Below are 27,999 nucleotides of genomic sequence, written 5' to 3'. Positions count from 1 at the left end.
AATATATATATATATATATTTGTGTTCATATCTTCCTAGCTAGAGGTGCACTTACAATATCTGGTAATATTCTCTCTCTCTCCCTCTAATTTACTTCGCATTTGCTTCCATTGCGGATAATGTCATATTCAAGTTGGGGGATGAGGGCATTTTCTTTTGTGTACTTGCACTTGGCTCCTAATTCATAATTCATGTTTATACCTGCTTCACTTGATGTTGACTTTTTGCTAATATAGTGGTGATATAAGCATATGTTAATTGGGGAACATAGTGGACTTGTATGAACATGGTTTATTGGGTAAATACTCGCATGTGATGTTTGCACTAGGAGAGTTGTTTGTGTTTGTGGTATTAGTATACTTGTCATGAGTATGCCTTGATCCACATGAACACACTTTCATAGCGGTGACCTCTGTATTCTAATGCCTGATGTACATCATTGATAATTGCTAGTGTTGCAGAAAAGAATAAATAAGTAGCCTTGATTCTCAAAAAAATACAAAAATAAAAATAAAAATAAAATAGAATAAAAAAACTTGACTTGTTTAGGTTTGTAGCCTTTTTACCTCGAGTTATTAAGCCCGTAGGGGTGTTTCTACACCTAGTGCCCTAAAATCGTCTGGTTTGGGAGTCATTGGCCCAATGCTTGCTACATGGGTTAATTAGAAAGCTTAAGGGACCTAGACATTGCACAGTTGAGGAAAAATAATGACTTGTTTGGATCCATAGCCTTTTTAGCTTGAGTTATTAAGCCCATAGGAGTGTCTTCACACCTAGTGTCCTAAAACTGGCTGGTTTGGGAGTCATTGGTGCAATGCTTGCTACATGGATTGATTAGAAAGCTTAATGGATTAGGATATTGCACAGCCAAAAAAAAAAAAAAATTGAGAATCTTAGTTGCAAAAGTTTAATTTTTTTTGTATATGTTAGGTGATATTATGAGTTACACTGGGCTATTATAGCGAACAGTTAACTAGTTATGAGAATTGCACTTTACACCAAGGGCATTGATGGTGTGTTTACGAGTATTCGCAAATATAGGGGACTTAACTTTTGTAATAATTGAATTGTGGTTCTTGCTCAATAGATTCCTTCATGCTTGTCCATTGTGCCTTCAATGACTCATCATGTCTTAATATCACACTGTAGTTGGCACATAAGTTAATTGATAGTTGGAGTAGTGTGATTACTTATTGTTGTTGGGCAGATGTGAATATATTAATGTTTGTGGGTATCATTTCTGGAAACCCTCACGAGACTATACTCATCCACTTGGGGTAACTTTGTGGTTTAAAGACTTGTTGCATATGCTAAAAGCAATCGTGATCCCTACGAAAGTGGCTTAGAGTATTTTATTTTTTTTATTTCTATGGTTTTGCTCGAGGACTCGTAGAATGTAAGTCGTGGGATGTGATGTAGGCCGAAAGGTATCACATTGAGGTCACTTAAGTTACATTTATAGTCTTTGAATTTTGTTTATTTGGCAGAGATGATGTGTTTTGTGCAATTGTACAATTTGGAAGGCAGTACGCAAATTCAAGCAAAAAGTGGCGCAAAAGTAGATTCTCCCTGCAAGTAGTGAAAATTCCTAGCCTGTCACCTCACCTCACGTGCAGCCCACCACCGCTCAAGTGGGAATTAGGGCCGCTAGAGCAACCCACCTAGGGTTGCGTGCGCAAAAATTTTATTATGTTCTGCTGGGCATACAAGGAAGAAAAGAGGTTGCTTTTAGGGTTGGAAAATATTTCGGAGAAAAGAGAGAGGCTAGGGTTTGGAAGGAAAAGAACTTGAAGTTTGAAGAATGTCTCCCATGGTGGCTTCTTCTCCCTCTACTTCTTCTCACTCCTCCATGAGTGGCTAGGCTCATCTTTCTAGGGTTCTGATGAAACCCTAGCCATGTAAATAGGTTTTCTTTTATGTAATGGTTTGAACAATTGTATGGTGTTTTAGAAGTTTCAAATTTATATTTTTCATTATTTCTTCGAGTATTCTACTTTCTGTGATTGTTGAATGCTTTCCATACAATAGTTTTATCTATTTTCATATCCAAGGTATGAGATGAGCCATACTACGAGGGACGAACCGTTTTGCTACCGTAGTTTAGAGCGAACGATTCGTATCACTTGAGATGGTTTGTGCCTATATATTGAATGCGATAATTTTCTTGATCAATGCTTTGAACTTGTAGTTGCGAAGTATTATTTCGTTCGAACCGGAACATAATTGACTTTCAAATTGAAACCTTATTTACGTAACTAGTGGTGGATTCATTATCCTAGATTTTTTCCAAAATCAGTACTTCATCCGTACTTTTAATTAATTGTTTAATCGCTTTGTTTGATTTAGTTCTCATTAGATTATGAACCAATCATATTTTAATCAAAATTAATTTAGGAATTTAACCATTAAATTAGTCTAATTTCCCTGTGGATCGATACCTGGACTTACCATTATTCTAAGGAATTTGGTACAGTTTAGCATTTAATTTTGTTGTGTGAAACGACCCATCAAAATTCAACACTATCAACTCAACAAAAAATCCCACAATGAAAAATAATAATAAACTAAACGAATCTCATAATAAGAATGTAATGTTTAATTAATTAAATTTTTACCATTAACTTTCCATTTTAGAGTGCAAAAGAATGAACAAAAAAAAAATACATAATAAAGCATTTTTAGAAATTTTAAAATACAAAAGAAGTTTACATAATTTAAAAAGGGGGCACTATTATAATTTTATAAAAGATAAATTAAATATAAACTTCATATATAAAAGAAATAGTATAAATATAAAAGAAACTAGGGGACACGTGACCCTTGGTCCTATATTGGCTTCACTTCTGATTATCATGTTCCATTACCACATTTTATTTTTGAGTTCAGTTATCAGATAGAATAAATGAAAAGTAATAAATTTTCTATCTTAAAATTAGTGTTCATAGAGCAAATTTAGGGAGAATGAGAGGTAATAGATGTGTAGTTTGTTTGGCTCTTCGATTCGCTAAAATCAAAGAAGTCTGCAAATGAAGACAAATGAAGGAGTAGAAAATTTAGGCTGAAAATTCAACCGAGCTACTCCATGGTAGGGTAATTGATCTTCAGTATTTTGTTGATGGTTGCCATTGTAAATAATTTATGGTGTCATGTATATAAAAACCTTTATAATCCAAGATTGCGAACTATTATGATCATTACAAACAATAACATAATGCGGGAAATAAATAACGTACCCAGATCTATTATGCTGAACATAAACTTAATATCAATATTAGTAGAAAATGTTTCTCTCTCTTGACCCCTTTAAAATACGTTATATTCAGAATAATTGATGGGTGATCTAAATATTTACTTTTATAGGTAGAAAGATAACTAGTTTCCTAATACAATTTTATTCTACTTGCCCATCAAAATAGGAGACTTGGAAACTACTCCATCTATTGACCAATTAGATAAATCTTTGTAGTAAAAGATATGGAACCATAATCTTAATAAATTTCTAATTCATATTGTCGTATCATGTGAATCACCATAATGACTAAATAATTGATTAGTTTTACATTCTCCCACTTGGCCCATATGATAACTTACATCAAGATTTAATAAGGTTAACATTAGGTGCAACAAACCATATCCAATCTTATATTTAGTTTGGTCATCATCATAATACTATAATTAAACAGTTTACTAATGTGAGTCATGGTGACTCACACCAATAGTGCGATATAGTCTCTTTCATGTACCACAATACTAACAACTAGCTTAATATAGTCCTTATGTAAAGAGTGTATTTAAAAGGTCCAATTTTTTTTTTTTTTCTCCTTATCAAATACCATTCATGTTATCATTTATAACGGTTCTAGTTTAAACCCAACCCTTTCATGTCCTTAGATCCGGAATTCCATACCTTTAATTGTTGTTTATACCTTTTCATCTTGTTGTTAGTTGAGTTAGGCTGTTTGGAGTTGTTGGTTGTGTTTGAAACAGGTTGTGAGTTAGTTTTTTAAAAATGTTGTTGCCCATTTCATTTCTTGTTCGCTCAATCGATGTTTATCACTCGAGCAATCTTTGAGATCTCCCAATATTTTTGCAGGTCTGTAAAACTTTTGAGAGCAGGGTGATCTTTGCTCGAGCGGTCCTTTGTTCTCTCGAATGGTCTTCTGTAGTTTGCAAAACTTCTAGGAGGGGGTCATTGTGTGCTCAAGCCATGTTTTGGTCGCTCGAGCAATGTCACTTATCATGCCTGACACTCAATCGGTGGTTTGGTTGCTTGAGTGGTATGTGCGTATATTAGATCGAGGAAAAGGCTTTTTTTTGTCACTTTTTCATTCCTCTCTCTCTAAAACATTTTTAAACCTAATTTCTTCACTCTCTCTCTCTAGTTCTTGACTAAATACCTCAATTACACCCAAATTCGCAGATTTCGCCGCTCTTGTGCTTTGGAGAAAAATGTAGAGCTCATTAAGGAGAACATTTTAATACGTGAAGACTTCCATTTTTGACTCCGTCTCAAGTTAGGAATTGCTCTCTTCTCTTTCTAAGCTTGAAGTAGGGATTTCTTCAACCTTCTAGCATGATTCTTAGCGTAGTTATGTGCTCCTCATCAAGTACTGAGATTTAGGAAATGGGGGCTTTGATTTAGGGTTTGATTTCTGACATGCGAAAGAAGGGTTTTCAAATGGGTTCTTGAGAAATGTTGTGGAAGTGTGAATATTGTTATGTTGAAATGTTGAAATTTCCTTCTTTAATTGTGTTTTGGGAAAAAAATGGATGTTTTCAGTAGAAAATCATTAATGTTTGATTTATGAAAGAAAAAGAAACGATGTTGGGTTTGAAAGGATAAGATGAATGTATCTATTGATGACGAGAGAAGAGTTGGATATATATATTATCATTCCTATTTTGAGATTTATGAGATTTTATCTGTTGTTGGATATTTTTCTGTTGAAGTAGAAATATCTGGATCAGACTATCGGTGGAGGATTGCTTTGTTTGTTATAGAAATTGCATGAGGAATAAGTTAATTGAAACTAATTACTCATACACCTTGCATTGAGCATTATTTCATACTTAAACATTGAAAATATATTGTTTTGAGAAAAAGAGGTGCATACCTTGGTGAATTTGATTATGGGGTGTGAAAGTCTAGAAACCAGTGCAGTTCGGTGTCAATCCTTTTAGTTAGTATCGGTAAAATGGCTTTGATAGTGCTGATCCTTTAGTTATAGCCTACTGACAGACATGTGTTTTGTATCTAGTACCCTATTTTCTAATTTAAAAAGTATTTTTTTATGAATTGATGTACATATAACTGAGACACTGCATTGTTTTGAAAGAGTAAGTATAATGTTTTGGCAAAATGGCATGCATTGCATTCACCATATGACTTTGTTAAACTCCATACGTTGTGTTCAAGTTTGGAGTCGAGAGCTTCTTTTGTTTATTTTGTTTAATTATTTTTGGGCAAGCCTTGGGCTTTCTATGTATTAAGTTTAACTCATTTTTGTTGTACCCAAACATTGATTTGGAAAGATGTAGCCATTAGGGCAGAAACTTATCTGTACTTCCTTTTATTTCAATTCATTTACACATGTCATATGTTATAGATTCAAGATCTAGAATTTATGAATGTATATATGCATAAGCAATCTTTTGCACGGTAACAAAGTATTGATAAAAGGTAAATTAGATATAATTTGATGCTTTTCCATTGAAAATCATGAGGTGGTTTGTTGTTATATTTTTTAGACGTTACAATTGGTATCAGAGCAATCGGGTTTGAATACTTAGGATCATGGGATGTGGTTTTTACCATAATATGTTTATCTTGCTAGATAATATTAGAAGTAGACCTGGCATGCTATGTGATAATATGATTATGTGACTAAATGAGTATGGGACTCGATTTCTAAGATATTAATTAGGTCTATGAGTTTCTAGAAGTCATGTTAGAAGAGCGCTTGATCACTGCTTATTCTAGCTGGAACTCTAGCAATGTCACAGAAGGATTATTATTATATGACCTGGTGCTTATGTGAAATGAATTATTTGTTGTCCATTGTATTAGGACGTGAGTGAATTAGTTTTGGCACAATCACAAATATGCTAAACTATTGTGTCACCTTTATTAGAATGTCAGGACGAGGACGTGGACGTGGTAATGGTTGGCATGGTAGGCCTAGTGTAATAACCCTGACCCGTAGTTGGCTATTAGTCAGTAATTAAGGATGCTAATTAAGTGAATAAGATAAAATATGGGTATCTTATGTGTTGCATGATTTTAGGTTTCTAACTGTTACTTATAGAAATATTTGTTTGAAATTCCGCTTTAGTACATTAATCGAAAGCCTCATCGGCATCCGAAAAACGAAAATGATCACAACAGGTATTATGTGGAATTGTTAGAAAGCCATAGCAAATATTATTACCAAACCCAGATGTGATTAAGAGTACAATGTGTTGAGGCATTAAGTGGTGCTGAGTGTAGAGGATAAAACCTTATGAGGTGTGTGTGTGTGTGTGTTGGGTGAGTGCATGTGTATGCACGCGTAGTGAGCTCAAGAGTGAGGTGTGTGTTGTGTACATCAGCTAAATAAGAGAGTTTGGTGTCATTCTCTTGCCCCTCTAGTTCTCTGTGTTGAGAGAGTTGGCTTTAGAGAGAGAAAGAGAGAGGAGGAGAGGGAGTTCGGCTAAGAGAGGGAGAGAGTGAGCTCAAGAGGAAGGAAGCTTGGAAGGTTCACTCCCACACTGTTGGAATCAAGCTCTAAGTAAGAATCTTTAGCATATTTTATGTAGATAACCTTCCATGCATCATGATTTCAGCTCATCTTTGGACCAATTTCACGAAATTAGCAAAATAAGTGGGTCCTTGAGCTTGTAGACGACTTGCATGTGCATTCATGGTAGAATTATCTTCGATTTGATCACGTTGGGTTTGAGTTTTGGAGTCTTTGCATGCATGTGGGTTTGAGCATGTCCATGACTTCAAAATCCATAAGTTTGTTGTTCATCATTGCATGTTTTGGGAAAAATCAAGAACATGGTTTGGAATCCTCCATGCATGAGCTTATAAGTTCACATTTGCTAAATCCTTGAGTTTTGAACTAAAGGTTTGAAAAGGACCATGTATTTATGTTTTAGTAAAGGTTTCCAAGTGTTTTGATCAAGCTTTGCATGAACATAGCCATGAAAATAGCATTTTGAAGCTCGATATCTATTTTTGAAAACCCAAAAATTTACAGTCCGCTCAAGCGGGGAGACCTGCGCTCGAGCGGAGATTTCGAGCTCTCAATATATTTTTTCAGAATATGAACTCTCCGCTCGAGCGACCACTTGGGCGCTTGAGCGAACCCATTTGCATGAAATCAATCCGCTCGAGCGTGGGAGTTGAAGCTCGAGCGTAGATTTCAACCAACCAGCACTTTTTCTGAGTTTACAGTCCGCTCGAGCGGGGGAATACACGCTCGAGCGAATATCCTTTGTTTGCATTCCCGCTCGAGCGGGGAAGTCCACGCTCGAGCGGAGGCCTTATTTTTTAGAAAGTTTGCCTAAGTGTTCCATTGCATGTTTTGGCATCCTCATTACATCTTAGGCATTCCTAAGCCTTAATTAAGCCATAGTAATGAGGTTATAGACTTAGAAACACACTAAAGAATGAACGTACTAAGTTATGAGAATGTAAGTGTGCGTGTGTGTGTTCTAAGCATTGAAATAAGAAAAAACGAATAAGAACCAACGTAATGTAAGCTAAGCCGTGTTGGCCAAGTACATGTGTAATGATAAGATATGTTGGTTTTATGTGCTTGTGTTTGTAGGTCAATGTCCGAGAATCGATTGACCGCTTACTGGAACCACTGTGAGTAACGTTATCGTAAAGATACGTTTATACAAAATTATGTTCCAAATGAAATGTGATAAGCTATGCTTTCTGAAATGATATATGTTTCTGTGAACGAACATTCCAAGTTTGAAATCTATTATGGCATCCATAGATAGTCCAAGTCATGGGGGACGGCATGAAAATGCGGATCCATGACATACAAGTAATTACGAGATCTCGTTAGCCACTTCATTGTGGTGATATGTGTTTAATCGGTATCCGGAACAGATTACTCTAGTCGAAAGACGTTCTGTTCTGTTCTGTTCTATGTTCTATGGGATGTACCATTACTATGTTCTGATATAAGACTGATTATGCTCTGTTCTGCTTTATGATTACGATATGTACGGATTTCATTCACTAACCCCTTTACCTTAATGTTATTCACTGGGCTTTAGCTCACTGTTTGTATATATATGTATATAGGTGAGCATTCTGGAGTTCGAGCCCGAAGGTTTTTGTAGGGGACTGTGTCTCTGTTGTCAGCCAACTATTGTGCCTCACGTGGAGGTTCCCGAAGCGTCTTGTATTCAGTTCTGTCAGTTCTATATATGCTTGAGACTGGATTTTATTATGTTGGCTATACTCAATTAATGTAACGTGTGTGGGTATAATATATGGTTGACTATCAGATATGTATATAAAGTTTTAAATATTCTATTTCACGTAAGTCAACACAGCTCATTGGACAATTATATTTATGTATCTGCTTCCGCTAGCCCCTTATCATATGCTTATCTGTTTAGAGGCCTTCGGTAATCCGAGGATTACTGGCTGGTTACGATGCTAAACCTATAGGGGCGGGCTTGGGTCGTGACACCTAGACGGCAAAAGGTGCTGATACCAGATAAAATTCTAGCATAAGAGGAGGGAGTTGATCAGGCCAACGTGGCCGAGCCAGCAAGTCAGCAAGCTATGGTCGCCTTAGCCCGCGAAATGGTAGGAGCGTTGCAAGAATCCATAGACGTCCTTAGGGCTGAGAATAAAGTCCAGACCCATGTTGCAGAGACAGAGCTATCCTTTTTGAAGAGAGAGTTTTTCCAGTCAAATCTAGACAAGTTTGTTGGGGATCTGATGGAGCCACTGAAGGGCAACGAGTGGCTTAAACAAATGGTAAAGACGTTTGAGATGCTTGGCATCGAGGACGACGGTTTGAGGGTGACCTTGGCATCTTTTCAACTTAAAAGAGATGCAGGTCAATGGTGGAAGTATGCAAGGGGGCACATTAGGGTGACTTGGGAGGCTTTTTTCAATACCTTCCAAGATAAGTTTTTGCCACCCACCATGAGGGAGAAGTTGAGGGAGCAATTTTTGAAGCTCACATAGTTGAATACACCAATAGCTAAGTTTAAGGCTACTTTCACTAGTTTATCGAGGTTTGCTCCAAAATTTGTAGCGACAGAAGAACGTCGTTGCATCGAACTCGAGAAGAGGTTGAGGATCGGGCTCATTTTCAAGGTGGCTGGGTTTATGATTAGGGATTACAGCCATCTTGTGGAGTCGGCGGCCCACTTAGATACCAATATCCAAGCGGATGACGAGCTCCAAGTAAAAGAGTCAGGATGTCCCGAGAGATGCAAGAGACAATAAATGGCAAATGGGTTCCACCCCACAACAGTCCCAGGCTACATAGTTTAGATACACCCTTCCCTTACCAAGTTCAGGTTTGAAGAGAGGTGAACAAGGTGGTTTTACTTGTTTCAAGTGTGGTCAGTTGGGCCACAAATCTTCAATTTTCCCACAGAGATGATGAGGGTAACAGTCTATATCGTCCTTGACTCGTTCTCAGGGTCATGACCAAGGGAGAGGGCAGCTGCCTACCTAGTATTATTGTGGGTAGTCGGGGCATTTGAAGAGGTTTTGCCCTCAACCTGGTGACACATTAGGTGCATTAGGTTCGAGGCAGACACAAAGCCATCAACCAGTATAGTCAGCACAAGCCTCGAGGGACAATTAGGAAGCCATTTCTGCTCAATCAGTGTATCAGGCCTATGCTCCGAGGGGTAAGCAGGTAAATCAGAGATCTTCAGGGTGTGTGTATGTTGATATCACGCCGGATCAGTTACCTTCACCTTCTGTTGTGAAAGGTAACTTTTTATTGTTCAATTCTATTACCAATGTGTTGATTGATACCAATGCATCTCATTCTTTCATATCACCTTCTTTTGCATCCACTTTGGGGTTAGAGTTTGAGTTGTTGGAGTCTCCTCTATTGGTTGAGACACCTATTGAGGATAAAATGGCATTGGGTCAAGTAAACGGCTCCTGTGAGAGTGAGGTCGTAGATTGTCGGCTTTTTTTCAACTTTATTGTTCTTGATATGCATGCTTTCGACGTAATTTTGGATATCGATTGGTTGACTTATTACCAGACTTCGATAAATCACCATCGTATGAGGGTATTAGTGTGTACACCATCAGGAGAGTGTTTTTACTTTATGAGTGACCATGGTGATAGTCCTACTCCTCTGTTGTATGACCTTACGGGTTAAGCAGAGTTGAATTTTTTTTTTTTTTTTTTGCCATCTCGGTGGCTGATAAGGGTAGTATGGTTTACGGTGAATTGCTGAGAGTAGTTCGAGAATATTCGGATGTTTTTTCGGAAGATCTCACAGACTTACTACCACATAGAGAGATTGAGTCCTCAATTGATTTAGTGCCAGGCACGACTCTAATTTCCATGGCACTGTACAGGTTTGCACCAGCTGAGTTGTGTAAGCTGAACGTACAGCTTCAAAATTTGTTAGATAAAGGCTTCATCCTCCCTAGTACCTCACCTTGGGGAGCATTAGCTCTCTTTGAAAAGAAAAAAGATGGCACATTGTGACTATGCATTGATTACCAGAAATTGAACTGGGTAACTGTTAAGAACAAGTACCTCATTACCACAAATAGATGATCTATTCGACCAGTTGAAAGGGTTACGTTGCTTTTCGAAATTGATTTGAGATCGAGGTATCACCAATTAAGGGTGATGGAGAAGGATATTCAGAAAATGAACTTCTGTATGCGGTATGGCTATTAAGAGTTCTTAGTGATGCCTTTTGGGTTGACTAATGCACCAGCTTTATTTATGGACTTGATGAATTAAGTCTTTTATGAGTTCTTAGATCGATTTATGGTTGTCTTCGTCGGCGACATCTTAGTCTACTCACCCTCCGAGGAGGAACACAATGAACACTTGCAAGCTATACTTGAGTTTCTTAGAGCACACCGTTTGTATGCTAAGTTCGGAAAGTGTGAGTTTTGTCTCAATGAAATTAAGTTCTTAGACCATATGGTGTCCGGGGAATGGGTGGCTGTAAATTAATGAAACACAATATTTTGAAAAACGTTGTATCTAATCTCAGTGAAACGGCGTCGCATTGGGTCAATTTATTGACCGTCCAAACCTCTGTCTCTGTCAACTCAGTGGGTATTTAGAAAGTTGCTATTTTAGTATGTTAAAATTTTTATATTTGGGAAGATGATTAGATTTTTTTGTAATTGGATGTGATGTTTGTGAGAGAAAAAGTGAAATAATTATGAGTTTGATGTGACATTTGTCTTATTAACTATTTTATCTTATTTTGTCTTTTAGTGTTATTTTAGCCAAAAAACTTAAAAAGTTTTCTTCCCAAACACCCCCTAGTCTCTCACACCTCAATCTCTTCCACAACTGATGTGGTAAAGAGGTAATGTGACTTAAATAAGATGATATAACTTAAATAGGATAGTGACTTTTTAACTTTTTAAGGGTATCCCAAACGAGGCCTCAAGTCTCCTTCTCTTCCAAAACCCTCGATTCAAAACTCTCATTCTCAACCCTCGATTTGAAGCTTTCACTCTCTCTTGCTCAATTTCAAACACACACACTATCGCTCGCTTGCTTGATTGCATATTTTGCATTTGATTAGTTTCTCACTCTCACACACCATGGTTTGCGCTTCATCGATCTCTGTCACTCGCAATCAAACTCTCAAGCTATTCTTCATCGAACTCGAACTCGAACTCGATATGTTCTTCATCAAATCGCAGATCCAAAATCGATATCATTCTTGAACCAGATCGATCTCTCTTGCTCTTTATCTCAGGTACATTTTTCATTCTCTACTTTCTGATTGTCAAATCTACTGATTAACTCTATAATTTTTTCATTCTTTAGTTTTTTTTTTTTTTTTTATTAAAAAAACTAGTTTATATAATTTGTGATGATCTTGCTGTTCTATAATGTGATACCAATGGTGAGACAATGGTCCATTGGTCTTTGTTTGATGTCTTGATTTCTAAAATTTGTAGGTGAACATGAGGAGTGTTGATGAGACAATAGTGATCGGTGCTGCTCTTTCATTGTCTTCTTCAGCTTTTGTCCTGCAGGTAATTTTGTTCTAGGTATCTAAAGGTTACTCTATTGATTAAATAAGTTGGTTAGAATTTGCCAGCATTGGCCTTGTGAATTTGCAGCATGGCTTATGCAATAATTAGACTTTCTAATATATCTTAATTGCCAAAGCATGTATTGGTAGCTTACACTTATTTTGATGTAGTGCCTTTACTATTCACTTGGATTTTTCTCTTTGTTCTTGGGAACCTATGAGTTTCTGTTAGGTTGTCATAATAAACCTCAGTATGCAATCTTGGGGAATTTTTTTGCATTTGAGGGTATGTCACCTGATACCATGATCTAAGCTGGACATATTGAGTTTGACAGTTCAAAGATCTCTAACATCTGGCTGGAGAATACTTGGGAGATGTTAGTCAAGTTGGAAATAAGAGATCAAAAGAATATAACAACCTAGCTCACATTGTATAGAAGTTAATGCTGTTGTCCCCTTGAGGCAGTTTCCAATCCCATGGGTTCACAGAATTGACTAACAAAAAGTGATGAGGACTCTACCTGATTGGCAAGCAGTTTTAGATACTTGTGTTGTAGGATTTCCTTTATTCTGTGCCTTTCTAATTCTTCATCCTTCTTCTTCTCCTTTAGTTCTTTGTAAAGTGTTTCGGAGTCTCTTTCTTTTACCAATCAAAGTGGAAAGGAAAGAGAAATTCTGCTCCATATGGTTGAATACATGTGTGTCTGTTTCCCATTCATGTAAATTTGGTAATTTGTTATTGCTACAAAGATTATACATAGCTGATACTTCTACAACAGGTTCTATTTGATTCTGTTATGCTTGAAAACATCTTTTTGATTTTTGCAATGTCATTGGTGATGCTGCTATTTTTCCTTCTTCATTTTACACTCAGTCTACACTATTCCGTACACCAACGGTTAGATTTCACTGACAACCTTCCAACGGTTATATTTCACCGACAACCTTCCACCGGTCACATGACCCATCACTCTACACCGTTTGATCTGTAGCAATCCCGGTTTCGATCATTATTTCATGTTTTGCCACTTCGACTGGACCGGTCGGGGGTCGAGCTGCCCGGTCAGCTCGCGGGGATCCAGACGGCAGCGCTCCTTGGCGGGTCCAAGGGTAGCGCCCTGGCGGGGGTCGAGCTGCCCGGTCAGCTCGCTGGGGTCAAGTGGCAGTACCCCTTGGCGAGTCCAAGAGCAGCGCCCCCAAAACAAAAATGCAAAATGTATTCAAAGTTGTTTGTCCGCTCGAGCGGCCGTTTATGTGCTCGAGTGGAGATTGTTTAGTTTCAGAAGTTCGACCTATCTGCAAAAGTACTGGGTTAGTGTATTTGACGCTCGAGCGGGGCATTCCACGCTCGAGCGGACCATATATCAGTTTGTGAATCTAATATTTCATGTCACGTATTTTGTCCTCTCTCTCTCTAAAACTCTCCAAAATTTTAGATCGGGAGCTTCTCTCTCTAGAAGTCATCTTCTCTTTTTGATTTCTCCAAATCCATTGGGATTTAGACCTAAGTTCTTCACCAAAGTTGGTTATCATCTCGAGGGCTTCATTGTGTGCGGTGAAGATCGAGTTTCGACATCGTTGGTTTTGGGGGTTTCATCTCATTTCTTCTTCAAAACTTGAGGTAGGGATTTTCTTAGAGTTATATATATATGTTTTTGTAAGATCTAAATGATTTTCAAAATCATAATTTGATTAGCTTTGAGAAATTGATTATTGATTTCAAGAAGATGAGTGATTTTGAAAGAGGGTTTAATTTCTTTTCCTTTTAAAATAGAAATTGAAAGTTTTGAACCATATTGATTGAAGAAAGATAATTTTGGGGAGATTCTTCTAAATATTTTAGAGATGAATGGTTTTGGTGAAAAAACCTAGAAATTGGGTCTTTTCTTTGAAAGATGTTGAAAATCCTTGGAAGATGTTGTCATATTTATTTTGTGTACCAAAATAAATTGATGTTTTGAAAATTGTTTATTTATATATAAATGACGAATTTTGTGAAAAAAATGAGAAATGTTGTTTATTTTGGAAATTGTTGTCAAAATGTTGATTTAGTCTTGAATTGACTAAATTGTTGAGATTGCTCGAAATGTGGGAATTGCGTTATTCTCTTGAATGAATTGGATATAAAAGTATATATATATATTCATCTTGTGGAATTGTGTTAAAAAGAGGATTGAGAATTTTGATCACAATGGTATATTGTATGGAACAATTGAATATGGAAGTAATATTGCATTGCATTATCAAGCATACATTGGCATTTCAATTCATTGGGCTATGTTAAGCTTTGGAAATTTGCATTGAGAAAAGAATGTTGGGAAATGGGTTTTCATGAAATGATTTTGGGATAAATACGGTGGTAAGTCTTGATAGGTGGTGTAGATGAAATTGTTTAAGTTGGCCTGAGTGCCCTTGGTGAAAGACCCGAAAGTCGCGTGGATAGGTGTTGAGCCTTCCGGCTAATACCGATAAAAATGACAATTGGTAGTACTTGTATAGTCTACTTACAGACACCGACCTATGGATTACCAGAGTTGTATTTACCGCCCCCTTTAATTAAATTGATAAATTTTGAACAGTTGAAGTTACATAACATCGTTAAGCATGATGGCTTTCAAAAGATGAAGATGTGTTTTATTTTCAAAAAGGCAAGGCATGGCATGGCATGTGCATTTGCATTCATCTCTTGAGACTTGTATAAAATGTATATACTTTGTTAAGGATTTCCTACTGGGCTTTATGCTCACCCTACCTGATTTTTGTGCAGGAAAAGACGTGGTGAATCCGCCTAATTGAGGACGTGGAAATGTGTGTGTTGAGAGCACTAAAGTTCTTATTTGTTGTGATCCTATTTGTAAGCCAAGGGCTATGTATGTTTGGGTTTGAATAACCATTTTGTGTATCGGGCTTAAGCCTTAGAAGATTGTAAACCCTTGGGGGTCCTTGTTTGGTTATTTACTTGTTGTTGAATCAATGTAATATCGCATGAGGAACTATTATTATTATGTAATGCAAGTATGGGAATTTATATTTGGTTTTCCTTTAAGAGAGCCATGATTGTTGCATTATTATTTGGGCTAGAAATTTGGGGCGTTACAACTTGGTATCAAAGCTACCAGGTTTGAATACTTGGAGCTCATGGGAAGTGGTTGTTTAACCACAATGGGTTCATTTAGCATGCTTAGGAAGTGTTATGCATTTTGTGACTATGTGATAACATGCTTATGTGACTAAATGGGTATGAGATTGGACTTTTGGGATGTTGTTTGCGCCTGTTAAATTCTTTGAGGCCTTATCAGAAGCAAAGAATGTCATAACCTTCTCTGATAGGGGCTTCGCACTAGTTTATAGGCCTCACAAGACGCACTAGTTATTACTTTACGCGTCAAAAACTTGGACATTAAGAGAATCTTGATAGACCAAGAAAGCTCATGCAAAATCATATACTATGAAACCTTCAAGCAATTGAAGTTAGAGGACAAGGATCTAGCGCTAGCTACCTCCCCACTGGTTGGCTTCAACTCAATGCCAGAGTGGCTGGTTGGCAAGATAATTTTGCCGGTCAAAACCAGATCAGTGATTCGACAAGTGGAATTTTGGGTGTTGAAAGTCCTCTCTTCTTATAACATCATCTTCGAAAGAGCGTGGCTGCACACCAAATCATATCCAAACAGTGCTTCATGACGGTACATGGTGGCCAGGTTGCCAAAGGATTTGTGCATAAATCCTAAACCCCAACCCCTAAATCTTAACTCCGAAACCCTAAACCCGAAACTCGAAACTCCAAACCCCAAACCCCAAACCCTAAACCCTAAAGCCAATCCCCTAACCCCAAACCCCAAAATCCTAAACTCTAAACCCTAGACCCTAGACCCTAGACCCTAAAACCCTAAATCCTAAACCCCAAACTCTAAACCCTAAATCCTAAATCCTAAATCCTAAACCCCCCAAACCCTAAATCCTAAACCCTAAACCCTAAATCCTACATCCTAAAATCCTAAACCCTAAATCCCAAACCCCAAATCCTAAACCCTAAACCCTAAACCCTAAACCCCTAACCCTAAACACTAAATCCTAAACCTCTAACCCCTAACCCCTAAACCCTAAGCTCAATAGAGACTTATCAGAACTGTTGAAATACCCCAATAATGGATCTTTTTCACCACGAAGGTCCATCCAACGACACGAGTTAACCAAATCACATGCAAATCACCAAAAAATGAGTTTTTACAATCTCCATATTTGAAGCACAAATATATATAAACATAGAGAGAGAGAGAGAGAGAGAGGGGGGGGAAGGAAAGCCAATTCAACAGGGAAGGAATAAAGATTAGAAAGAAGGAAAATCGATGCAAAGCCGAGTTGGGTAATTGAGATTAAATAGTAACAAATCAACGTACATCCAGAAAAAAACATTGTATAGAAAGAAAATTAAGCGTAATCGGGAAATTGGTATTAGAAATTCTTACATAAAATCAAAGAAAGCTCAGAAATTGAGATCTAGAAAGCTCTCCATGGCGGAACATCAAAACTCGATGATTACGGGGCTGATTGTTGTCTACCAAGCAATAAAAATATTAGGCACACACAACACAACACAACACAACAGCTGTACAAATCTATAATATATATATACATACATATGAGAGTATAAATACATATATATATAAATATGTGTGTGTGTGTGTGAAATTGAGGGTTCCGTCACCGGCATCTCCAAAGCAAATGAACGGTGACGGCTGTTTTGGCCTCTGTCTTTTGTCTCTCTCTCTTTCTCACTCTCACTCTCATATAAATGGTCCATTCGCCTTTTGGGGAGCGTGTGAATGTTTGGGATTTTAGTAGACCATTTTTTCTTCTTTTTTTTTTCGTTCGTTCCCACTAAAAGACCAAAGCCTATGTTTGGGAAGTTAGGTTTGAGATTTTTTTTTATTGAAATAGTCACGAAAGAATAAAATATATTTTTTAATTTAATAAGATAAAATATCACATTTAATTTATAATTATTATATTCTTTCTCTTACAAAAAAATTAAAAAAGTTAAAAGTCATTCTCAAATTAAGTTTTTTAGCCCCAGACTAAAATAATAAAAAAATTAAAAAGCCAAAAAACTAATTCACTTTCCATACGAAGCCTAAGAAATTTACATCAAACATTATTTTATTGTGACATGATTCCAATAATCAAAACAATCTACTACTTTAACTTCACTCAGCTTATTTGCATACTTAATTTTAAGGAGAAATTATAAATAAATAAAAATTAGAATTTGACTCTTTTCACAAATTAAATCTTGATTTTTAAATTTTACAAATTAAATCTCAAATTTTGATTTATTTTTAATCTAAATTATTTATCTATTTTTATTAAGTAAAATTAATTAAAAAATAATATTTAGAAATTTTACGTATATTTAAATTGACTTTAATAATTAAAATACTTTTTTTTTTATCAATGTTACGTAATAAAAATAAATGTATAATTTAGATTAAAAACAATTCAAAATATGAAAATTTAATTTGACAAACTTAAAAATTAAAAATTTATTTAATTATAGATCTCAAATCTTAATTTTTTTTTTTTAATTGTCACTAATTTTAAAAAGCTGCTGAACCTTCGTTTGGGAAGTGAGTTGGCTTTTTAGCTTTTTGACTTTTTTTACTATTTTAGCCTGGGATTAAAAAACTTGATTTGGGAAGGACTTTTGACTTTTTTAACCTTTTTGTGAGAGAAATTATGTAATATTATGAATTAGATGTAATATTTTATCTTATTAAATTAAAAAATCTATTTATTTTTTATAATTGAGATAGTCAAAAAAAAAAAAAAAAGCCTCAATCTTACCTTCCCAAACGAACGCTGACTGAAGGACAACGGATATGAATTTTGAAGTGCTCTGGTCCCACCGCACCCCAGCCTACTCATTGACTTCGAGTCAATTATTTTATAACTTAAAATAAGAATATTAATAAAAATTATAAATAATATAATACATTATAAATAACATTATAGTTAACGAAAATTAAAATATGTTAAGTATTAAATAAATAAATATTAAATATAATATTTTAATTTTTTTATATTAAAAAATTGATATATATATATATATGTGCATATATATAATTTAAATTAACGAATATAATCAGAATGAGAAAGCGTGAAAAAATAGGGGAGGAAATAAAACTCATTTCTATCCCCACTAATTATTTATTTTTATTTTTTTTTTGAGCCAATTTACGCATACCAAACTAAGTCCTTACAGTCCGAACAAGTCTTTTGAAACAGGGTTTATGCCTTGCGGTTCGTAACCTCAAGATATACAATTGTTGGCTAGGAGATTCGAACCTAAGACCTGGAAACAGGGTTTATGCCTTGCGGTCCGTAACCCCAAGATATACAATTGTTAGCTAGGAGATTCGAACCTAAGACCTAGAAAGGAGTAAACCTTCAAATCTCAGTCGACACCCACTAGACCAACCACCCTTTGGTTTCTACTATTTTATTGGGTATGTGGATCCTACTTTGATAAAGGGTATCTGTGATTGAACAGTGAAGAAACTGTATCATAGGGAGGAAGGTGGGTTACAATTTCTCATGTATATGGTAAAGATTATATATATTATATGTAGGGCTGTACATGAATAGAGCCGTTCGTGAATAGACTCGAGCTTAATTTGGTAAGAGCTCGTTTGAACTCGGTTCGTTAAATTTTTTTTACATTTGAGCTCGAGCTCGTTAAATTTTTAATAAAAAAGCCCACACATTCTAAAGCTCGGCTCGTTAGCTGACTCATTTAATATTTATTATTTATATATTAAATAATATTTAAAAAATATATAAAAAATAAGATAAATATGTTATTTATATATTTAAAAAATATAAATGTAAATAATAGTTAACTATAGATAGTACATTTATATAATAGTGATAGTAGATATTATTATTTTGGTAAAATATTAACTTTTTTTTTAGAATGATTATACATATTGTATATAAAATTGTACAATCAAGGTTTTAAAAATTCATACGCAAGTATGAATTTATAAATTTTTTGACTCGTTACGGTTCGTGAACAGGCTCGAGTTCGAGTCAAGTCTAAGCTAACTCAGCTCGAGCTCGGTTCGTTAAATTTTTATTGAACTTGAGCTTGAGCTCGAGTTCGTTAAAATCTTAATAAACAAGCCCAAACATACTAAAGTTTCATTTGGAAAGAAGGGTAAGGTTGGGTTTGGGGTTATTTTAACCACAAAAAGACAAAATAGATTTTTTAGTCCAATAAGCCAAAATATCACATCCAACCCATAATTATTATATTCTTTCTCTCACAAAAAGTCAAAAAAGCCATTCCCAAACGAGGCTTTTTAGCCCCAAGCTAAAATAGCCAAAAAGCCAACCAAATTCCCAAACAAAGCCTAAAGCTCGGCTCGTTTGCAGCCCTAATTATATGCACCTTATAATTATAAATAAAAAAAATTAATCACTCTGTTTAGTTTCAATTTTTAGAATTCACTTTTCAAAAAAATTTACTTCTTCATTTTTTGTATTTTTTTTTTTTGTTTTTACTAATTTTTTTTAATATTTTAAGCAATTTTTAAAATTTTTAGACACCTAACATAAACACACTTAAAAAGTATGATATTTATATATTAAAAAAAATCTTTTAAAAAATCACTAAATACCAAAAATATATAATAAAAAAAACAAATATTCAGTACATTTTTCATATTTTTATGTATGTATCAATGTTTTAAAATATTTTTTCACAAATATTTTATTATTTAGATACACCTAAGTAAGATGAATCTAAAAAAGTAAAAATATATATATATATATATTTAAAATTTTAAAAATATTCACTAAAAACAACAAAATACAAAAAACAAAAAACTCAGTTTTCAGAAAATTAAATTCAAAAAACTAAAACCAAACACACTGAATATAATTTCATACTTTTTAAATTATTACAACAAAAAAACAAAAACAAAAACAAACAAACAAAATTTGCATATTATTACAAACGGGAGCCCACAAGGCTTGACATATGCCGGCCTGAACCCGGGCCGGGTGAGTTAGGCCAGGCCAAATTTACACCGCTACGTGTAGGGTACTTCAGTTGGAGTAGGAAATTATTTGGTGTTCCCTATGGTATTGCTCAAACTTCACTACAGCTGAATCACTTTGAATGCAAAAAAATTATCACTACTAAATAATAAATTTTACAATTTTTTTCTATTAATATAAAATAATAAAATTTTAAATTCTGAAAAATGATACAGCTCTACCACATAATCTATTCGCCAATATTATTGTGCACCATTATAAGCACCATGATTAATTCATCAACATTACTCTGCATGTGTGCATGATTAACAACTTGCCTTGCACAGGTTATTCAAAGAAGGTCTTCTGAAATTAGCCTCATCCCCGTGTTTGAAGATCAAAGAGGTGTCAATCACTCTTCCATGATCTAACTTTAGAGCTGTAAGTAAAAAATCGAGAAAATATTATTCAAAGCTATCGGTAGTAAATAGCACAAACTTGGTGTAAGAATAGTTGTCAAATAGTAAATCGAAATTGTCTTTTTCAGAATTGTGAGTCAAATCAAGTCGTGAATCATAAATATTTGGTCAAAATTTCTAATTTGCATAGAAAAATATATCTATTGCATTAGATATTAAAAATATATTATATATATGAAAATTTTAGACATAAATCAATGAAAAAGGCTCTAATAGGTAAGACGCTTCTATGACAGGAAGTGGGATCATTGGTACAATGGTTCCATGTAAGATCACAACTTTTTCTTTTCCCTTTTATATATTTTTCATCAATTATTTTTAATAAAGAAAGCAAACAAACCCAAACTCTAAATTTCACAGCAACAATAACTCAATTTCCCAAATCTTCAAACTTTGTAAAAAAACTCAATTAACGCCTTCAAAATATTCCTTTCGTAAGTGCAAAAAATTGAATAAAGTTAAATATGTAAGCGTAGATTATAGTAGAGAGAGAAAAAAAGATTTTTTCTCCCCTAGGATTTGAGTCTTTGAGAGAGGGAGGGAGGGAGGGACAAAGGATGGAATATAATAACCCTAAAGACCTTAAAAAGATTGTTCAAACCCTTTTCCAGCAAAAAAACCAAAACAAAAAGAGGCCAAAAATCGAATTCAATGAATTGATCGATTCACCGATTTAGTTCTACGATTCATCGAGATTTACAATTCATGCAACCTGTTTTTATCGATCACCTCCTGAATTGTATTGAATCATACAATTCAAATCACAAATGTGCAATTCCAAAAATAGGTGTAAGAAATTAAAATCAGCTGACAGCTAGTAGCCAAATGGCAAACAAATACATGGGATGACTATATTAACGAAGAATGATGCTTATTTCAACTGTCACGCAAATAGAAATGTTTAGAAGGAAAATTAATATTTAATCATACAACTTAGCTTACCTTTTAGATCATTGTTCAAACTGTGGCCAATTAATATTGTTTTTCCATCCCGTAAAAGCTTCTTCATTGATTCCTATAAAATCGCCAGAGAGAAAGACATTCAAATGCCAACTAACTTTTATTCATTTAGTTATTTTATATTTCAGATGATTTTTAGTTATTTATATATTAAACTTTTACCTAATTATATTTTTGTCTGTGCTATTGCAATTTACTTCAAAACTAACCACATATTACCTGTACATTAGCCAATGAACAAGTAACTCCATCCAAATCTTCTGCACTGAGCCCAGTAATTTCACTCCTATAGTCTGCAACTGCTTTATTCGGATTTACAAGTTCATTAAGTTTGACCTGAAAAACTCTAAATTCCAAAACACCACATCAACTTGGGAAGTGAAAAGAAAATTGTTCAATTGAAACCTCTGAGATGTCTAAAATTGTCAAACTAGTTGCAACATAGGTAATTCTTTTGCTCCTGTTTTTCTGTGCGTGAGGCGAGAGGGAGGTATTACTAAGTCATGCTGCACAAAAATTTGAAAACAAGCTCAAAACAGTACCTGTAGATCCCGCCGAACAACACAAACCCTCACCAGAGCTTCAGTGCCATCTTCACAGAGAACCATCTCAGAATCAACGGCAAGCATTTTGGGAAATTTCTTTATCTGGTTTGTACTGAGCTTCATTCTCAACCATCCCTGAAGTTAAGAAGAAGACAACACAAATCAATTAGCATAAAAAAATCAACCATAAAGGAAATCAAAAAACTAAAAGAAACCTTCATTGTTTGCGCCTCGTTTGGTAACTCACTGTTTTACCTAAAAGTTAAAAAGTCACTAAAAAAACTAAAAAGCCAACAAACTATACTAAAAAGTCAAATATTCTATTGTCTCTCAACTTTTTGCACATCTTTTCATAAAAAACTAAAAAGTCATTCCAAACATACTAATTTTTTTTACCTCATATTTTAACAAAAAAACCAAAAAGTTACTAAACTAGTCTGTTCTCAAACAAGGCCTGAGAGTAGCAACCGTCAATTAACAGTATTGGAAAGAACTTAAATTCCATTAAATACAAGCAAATAGGGCACCTCTTATTTGTTGGTTTGCAACAAATGAACTTACTTGGACATATGCTTTCACTTTGCACAAAATTTATGTTGGACATGAAAAAAACTCGGGTTGGAATTTTTTACACTACATGAACCAAATACGAAGTTGGTCAGTTAGGATTGACTAGTTAACAACATGAACCTCAAAAGTGACACAATACGATAGCGCGTACACCCAAAAAATAAAAGCAAATTGGGTTAGTGTCAAACCTACATAACTCGAATTTGACATGTCTAACCCGTTTGAAGGTGCTATTATAGCAGTTCCTAGAGTCAGTTATGAGTTAATTTTTTGTATTAGTTTTTTTTATGATTTTACTTTTATTATTAAAAGTCATACTGGTTTGGAATACTAATTTAGCTAATTGTGTTGATTGAGACTTTTTATCTATTTGACTATTTGTGAGATTATTTCAACTTCTACTTTTGTGGATTACCCATGAAACATCAACCTCAAAAGTGACACAATACAATAGCGTGCACACCCAAAAAAACAAAACAAAACAAAAAACAAAGCAAATTGGGTTAGTGTCAAACCTACATAACTTGAATTTGATATGTCTAACCCGTTTGAAGGTGCTAGTGTACAAGTCCTTGGAGTCAATTATGAGTTAATTTTTTGTGTTAGTTTTTTTTTGGGTTTTTACTTTTTATTATTGGAAGTCATACTGGTTTGGATACTAATTTAGCTAATTGTGTTGATTGAGACTTTTATCCATTTGACTGTTTGTGAGATTTTTTCAACTTCTACTTTTGTGGATTACTCATGAATTTTTTGAGTTATTTTTGTGGATATCATACAGTCATTGTAGATGTTGATGAATATATGTGTTTATTCTTGTTAATGGATTAAACATGTATACATAACCTAAGAAGTATGGACACGGGCACGTGACATGACACGGACACGCCGACACGCTAATTTTCAAAAAATGCAGGACACAACACGAGGAGGACACGCATGAAATATATAATTTTATATATTTATTATATGTTATATATATGAATATATCATTCAAAGATAACAAAAAAAAATGTAATGTGACACTAATTCCTATAAATTTATATAGTTTTTGGTTTATTATTGTGTCTTAAGTTGTTTTGTTCAAACTTATAATTAGTTTCACATGTGTCTAATCGATACACACGTGTTTAAGCAACAGACACGTGTGTCCTCCAAGTGTCCAAAGAGTGTCCGGGTCTTCAAAAATAGGACACATTTTGAAGAGTGTCGGACATGTGTCTTAAGAGTGTCCATAGAGTGTCGATGTTCGACACGGACACGACACGAACACATTCTTAGAAGTGTCCATGCTTCTTAGTACATAACAAATAGGATGTGCACATTAATCATGGCATGCAGGTCGTAATCAGGTCATAATCAGGTCAACACTTTTATAAATAGATCGGGTTAGTGTTAAGGGAATTCTCACTAGGGCTGCAAACGAGCCGAGTCGAGGTTTGTTGAGCTCAAGCTTGGCTCGTTTGCTTATCGAGCTCGTTTTTGACCTCGAGCTCAGCTTGATAAGTAACTGGACTCGAGCTCGAGCTCAACTCGACTCAACTCGTTAATATTAATGAAACTCGGGCTCGACTCAGCTTGGCCCAATGAGATTTTTTTAATATCACCTATATTATTTAGATAAAAAATATTATTTATATTATTTAATATATAAATAATATATTTATTATTTAATTTAAATAAAGACAAACGAGCCGAGCCGAGCCGAGCCTGTTCGTGAACCGCTCAATTCATTTGCAACCCTAATTCTCATAAACTGGAGATGACATGAAACAAACAAGATCAATAAGACAGATTCCCACCCCCAAAAAAAACATTGAATATTTATAATTAGCCTGCAGAATTTAATCTCGTTTCTTCAAATTGCAATAGACGAGCATGTAGCAAATTAAGACTAACTATTTTCAACTATATTTAAAGGGACAACAGGGGCTACTTATGGACCATGCTCCATATGGTATTAGCTAGAGTTGTTTCCTTCGGTACATGCATGATCATAGATATCAATTACATTTTCACCAAGGAGTAACCGTATAAAACGCAAAATTTGAATTGGTCTTTCCACTCATTATTGTGTCATCATCGGCAAAAAAAAAATAGTACACCAAGGCCATGTTTGTTTGGGCGGACTGGATTAGCATTCCTATGACTAATAATAGTCCTAGGATTATGAATTCGTTGGATTATGTATCCTATCTTAACTAATAGTCAAATTTAAAATAATTAGTCCGTACTTTAATTGTTTAACCAAATATCGGATTAATAATTTTATTGGACTATTAGTCCAATCCCAAGCTCATGTTCACCCAAACAAACATGGCCTAAGGTCATGTTTGATTGGGTGGATTAGAGCATGGGATTAGGATTATTAATCCGTGGGCCCAATTATCCTATGTTTGTTTTAACATTTTGGTTTAGGATTATTAATCCAATGGATAATTAATCCAACAAATTTGTAAGATTATTAGTAATGGGGTAGGGGTGGGATTATTAATCCAATGGATATTAATCCAATTGGATAGTGAATACCACACTAATTTAATAGGATTATTAATACTTCACTATTAATCTTGTGAATCAAACATGACCTAATTCTCTTGGCACCAGAAAGTACAAAACAACCAATATTTGTAACATATGCTTCTTAATAAATTCAATATTCAAATAATGTCTATCCCTGCTATTGCACAAAAAGCAAGGAATTTTCTTAGTAAAGAAGAGAACAAGCTGCAAATGTCGTAGCCCAATCTGATAAACCAAATCAAACCAAACCAAGTCTTAAATCCCATCAAATGGGGTCGGCCAATAGCCCAATCTGATGCACAGTTATAAACTATAACACCTAGAAATGACATATACAATAGGAGAAGGGATACTTATCAAATGCAAAAAAGAATCAGCAGATTATATACCAATAATTCCAAAAGGTGGTACAGAACGAGTCTCATTGAAATCACCCAATTGATTAAAAAGTAATTTCAAATCCATGATGACTTTTCTTTCAGTTCTATGGAAGGGGAAACCAAGCGTAAAAGTTGCATGCAAGAGTTCCTCACTGAAGGCAGTGATTTCGTGATGATAGATAGCTACAAAATTACTCCGAGGTCATGCATAGTAAATTCTAAAACATAATTTGAGTAACGCAACCTGCATAATTGGTACAAGGCATAGTTGAGTAATTTTGAATTTACCTTTTGCTAGACATAGAAGAGAGTATTTATAACAATAAATTGCTAATATTGGACCATGCCTAGAACTAGAAGATACAAAAGTACAATCATCACTAACAAGCAAGGGGTGACTCACAGAAATTTTTGCAATATATGAAAATAAATAGCAAAAAAAAAAAAAGAAAAGAAAAGGGAACAAAATTGACATCAAACCTCCTCATGTGACGGAAATGAATAATCCAATGGGTATTTTGCAATATACGAAAATAAATAGCAAAAAAAGAAAAGAAAAAGGAACAAAATTGACAGCAAACCTCCTCATGTGATGGAAATGAATAATCTAATGGGTATTGTGGGTGTTCAAGAGTTAAGCGAACCAGCATCTGCACTGCCACAACAGCAACTTAATAAGGATCATACTCAAATTTGTAATACAAACAGCCCGCCTTACAAGACAAAGAATTCTGAGAGAAAAAGTAGAAAACACCAGTAAGTGATTTCAGATTAATGATGTATTCTGAAACTAGTGCTGAAAAATCTGTTCAAACATTTTTTGAAAACACACAAGAGCATAATACTGAATCAGACTGGAAAGACTCTGTTTTTAGTCAAACAAATTAATATTAATGTGGTTAAACTGAGAACAAGACAGAATGTGCATTTAATTTACAACATAAATGAAACTCAAAGCTAGAGACATCACAATCTTGTGACTAGAATATTGATTAAGGAGAAAAATCAAGCAACGGCATGTTGTTAAAAAAATTAAATAAATAAGAAGCTAGAATAAAAATAACTTATTCCTAATCAATCCATATATGCAATTCTTTTACATTCATCAAAAATATATAATTCTTATCCCAGTATGAAACTACAGCTCACAGACACACTGAATAAAACATGTTAATCAAATCAAACCAAACCTGCACAGGGGATTCAACTTCTCTGGATTCCTCTATGAATTTCCTAAGTATATCCTGCTTAGAATACCAGTGCATTTTGTTATCGAAAAACTGTAAACAAACACAAGCGTCGTAATGATTCTTCACTTAAGTGAGAAAAGATTAGTTTCAAGGTAACAACTTTGGTGCAATTAATTACCTTTACATCATCCTCTCGGCTAAATGTCTTTAGAAAACGAGCCAATGTAACAGCAGACTTCTTCCCCGGATCACGTATTCTAGACCCGAATAGTTTGTCATGCTTACTTAAAAACACCTCCCAGTCTCCTTCACTGCCCTCCATCCCCTGTTGCTGGGCCGCCTTGACGAGCATAGCAAGAACCTAACAACATTCAAGTGTTATTTCAGATAACACCAGCTTCAGTGAGAGAGCAGCAATTTGCACAAGTAGTGCAAAGTTTTAGATCTACATCTAGTATTTCCCTTTCCAGCACCAACAATTGGTAATATATATTCAATAATTAAGTTGAATTTCTAAAAAAATTCATTAATTTTACTAGAAACTATTAAAACCTTTAGCAATAGGTTGATTAACTACAAAAAAAGAAAACAATTTAAAATCAATCCATTTGTAACTTAAAGCTCATCATTGTCATGCTTATCTAACATCTGTGATCATTTTTAGAAGAAATGCAAACTTTTTGAAGTTATTTTTGTATACTAGGGAGAGTTTTATATGCAATTTCCAAGATTCTTCTTTTAACAAGCCAATTTTAATCACATCACAAAGTTAAATTTATAACCTATATATATATATATATTGTTAAATATTAGAACCTATATGAATAATGAGTGTGTACATATATAATACATATATATTTGCTAAATTATATACAAAAAAAATAAAAAATAAAAAAGGGGAGGGAAATTGATACAGCTTGGGTAATATATCCAAACATACAAAATGGTCTAACATTTGAAAGGTCAATGACAATTTACATACACATGTAGTCACGTACTAGTGTTGACGGGAACATTTTTTGGGGCCAATAGAAAGAACCTCACTGAGAGAAAGAAAGAGAACAAAGAAAGAGAAGTAT

The 27,999-nt window shown here is 34.6% G+C and overlaps 1 protein-coding gene across 1 annotated transcript; it reads right to left on the bottom strand.

Moving 5' to 3' along the window:
* Positions 1–20,593: 20,593 nt before the first annotated feature.
* LOC114288198 (small RNA degrading nuclease 1) lies at positions 20,594–27,423 on the bottom strand. Its single transcript, XM_082904442.1, is given in 7 exon segments — positions 20,594–20,712; positions 21,695–21,767; positions 21,932–22,048; positions 22,255–22,392; positions 26,312–26,380; positions 26,921–27,012; positions 27,014–27,423. Coding segments are annotated over 7 exon segments (861 nt in total). The 5' UTR covers positions 27,273–27,423; the 3' UTR covers positions 20,594–20,599.
* Between the last annotated feature and the right edge of the window lie 576 nt (positions 27,424–27,999).

Source organism: Camellia sinensis, chromosome 14 (assembly GCF_055761805.1).
Source record: "Camellia sinensis isolate YWXY chromosome 14, ASM5576180v1, whole genome shotgun sequence".
In the NCBI taxonomy this organism is placed as follows: Eukaryota; Viridiplantae; Streptophyta; class Magnoliopsida; order Ericales; family Theaceae; genus Camellia; species Camellia sinensis.
The sequence above is the reverse complement of the archived record's forward strand: the minus strand, read 5'-3'. Positions and strand labels throughout refer to the sequence as shown.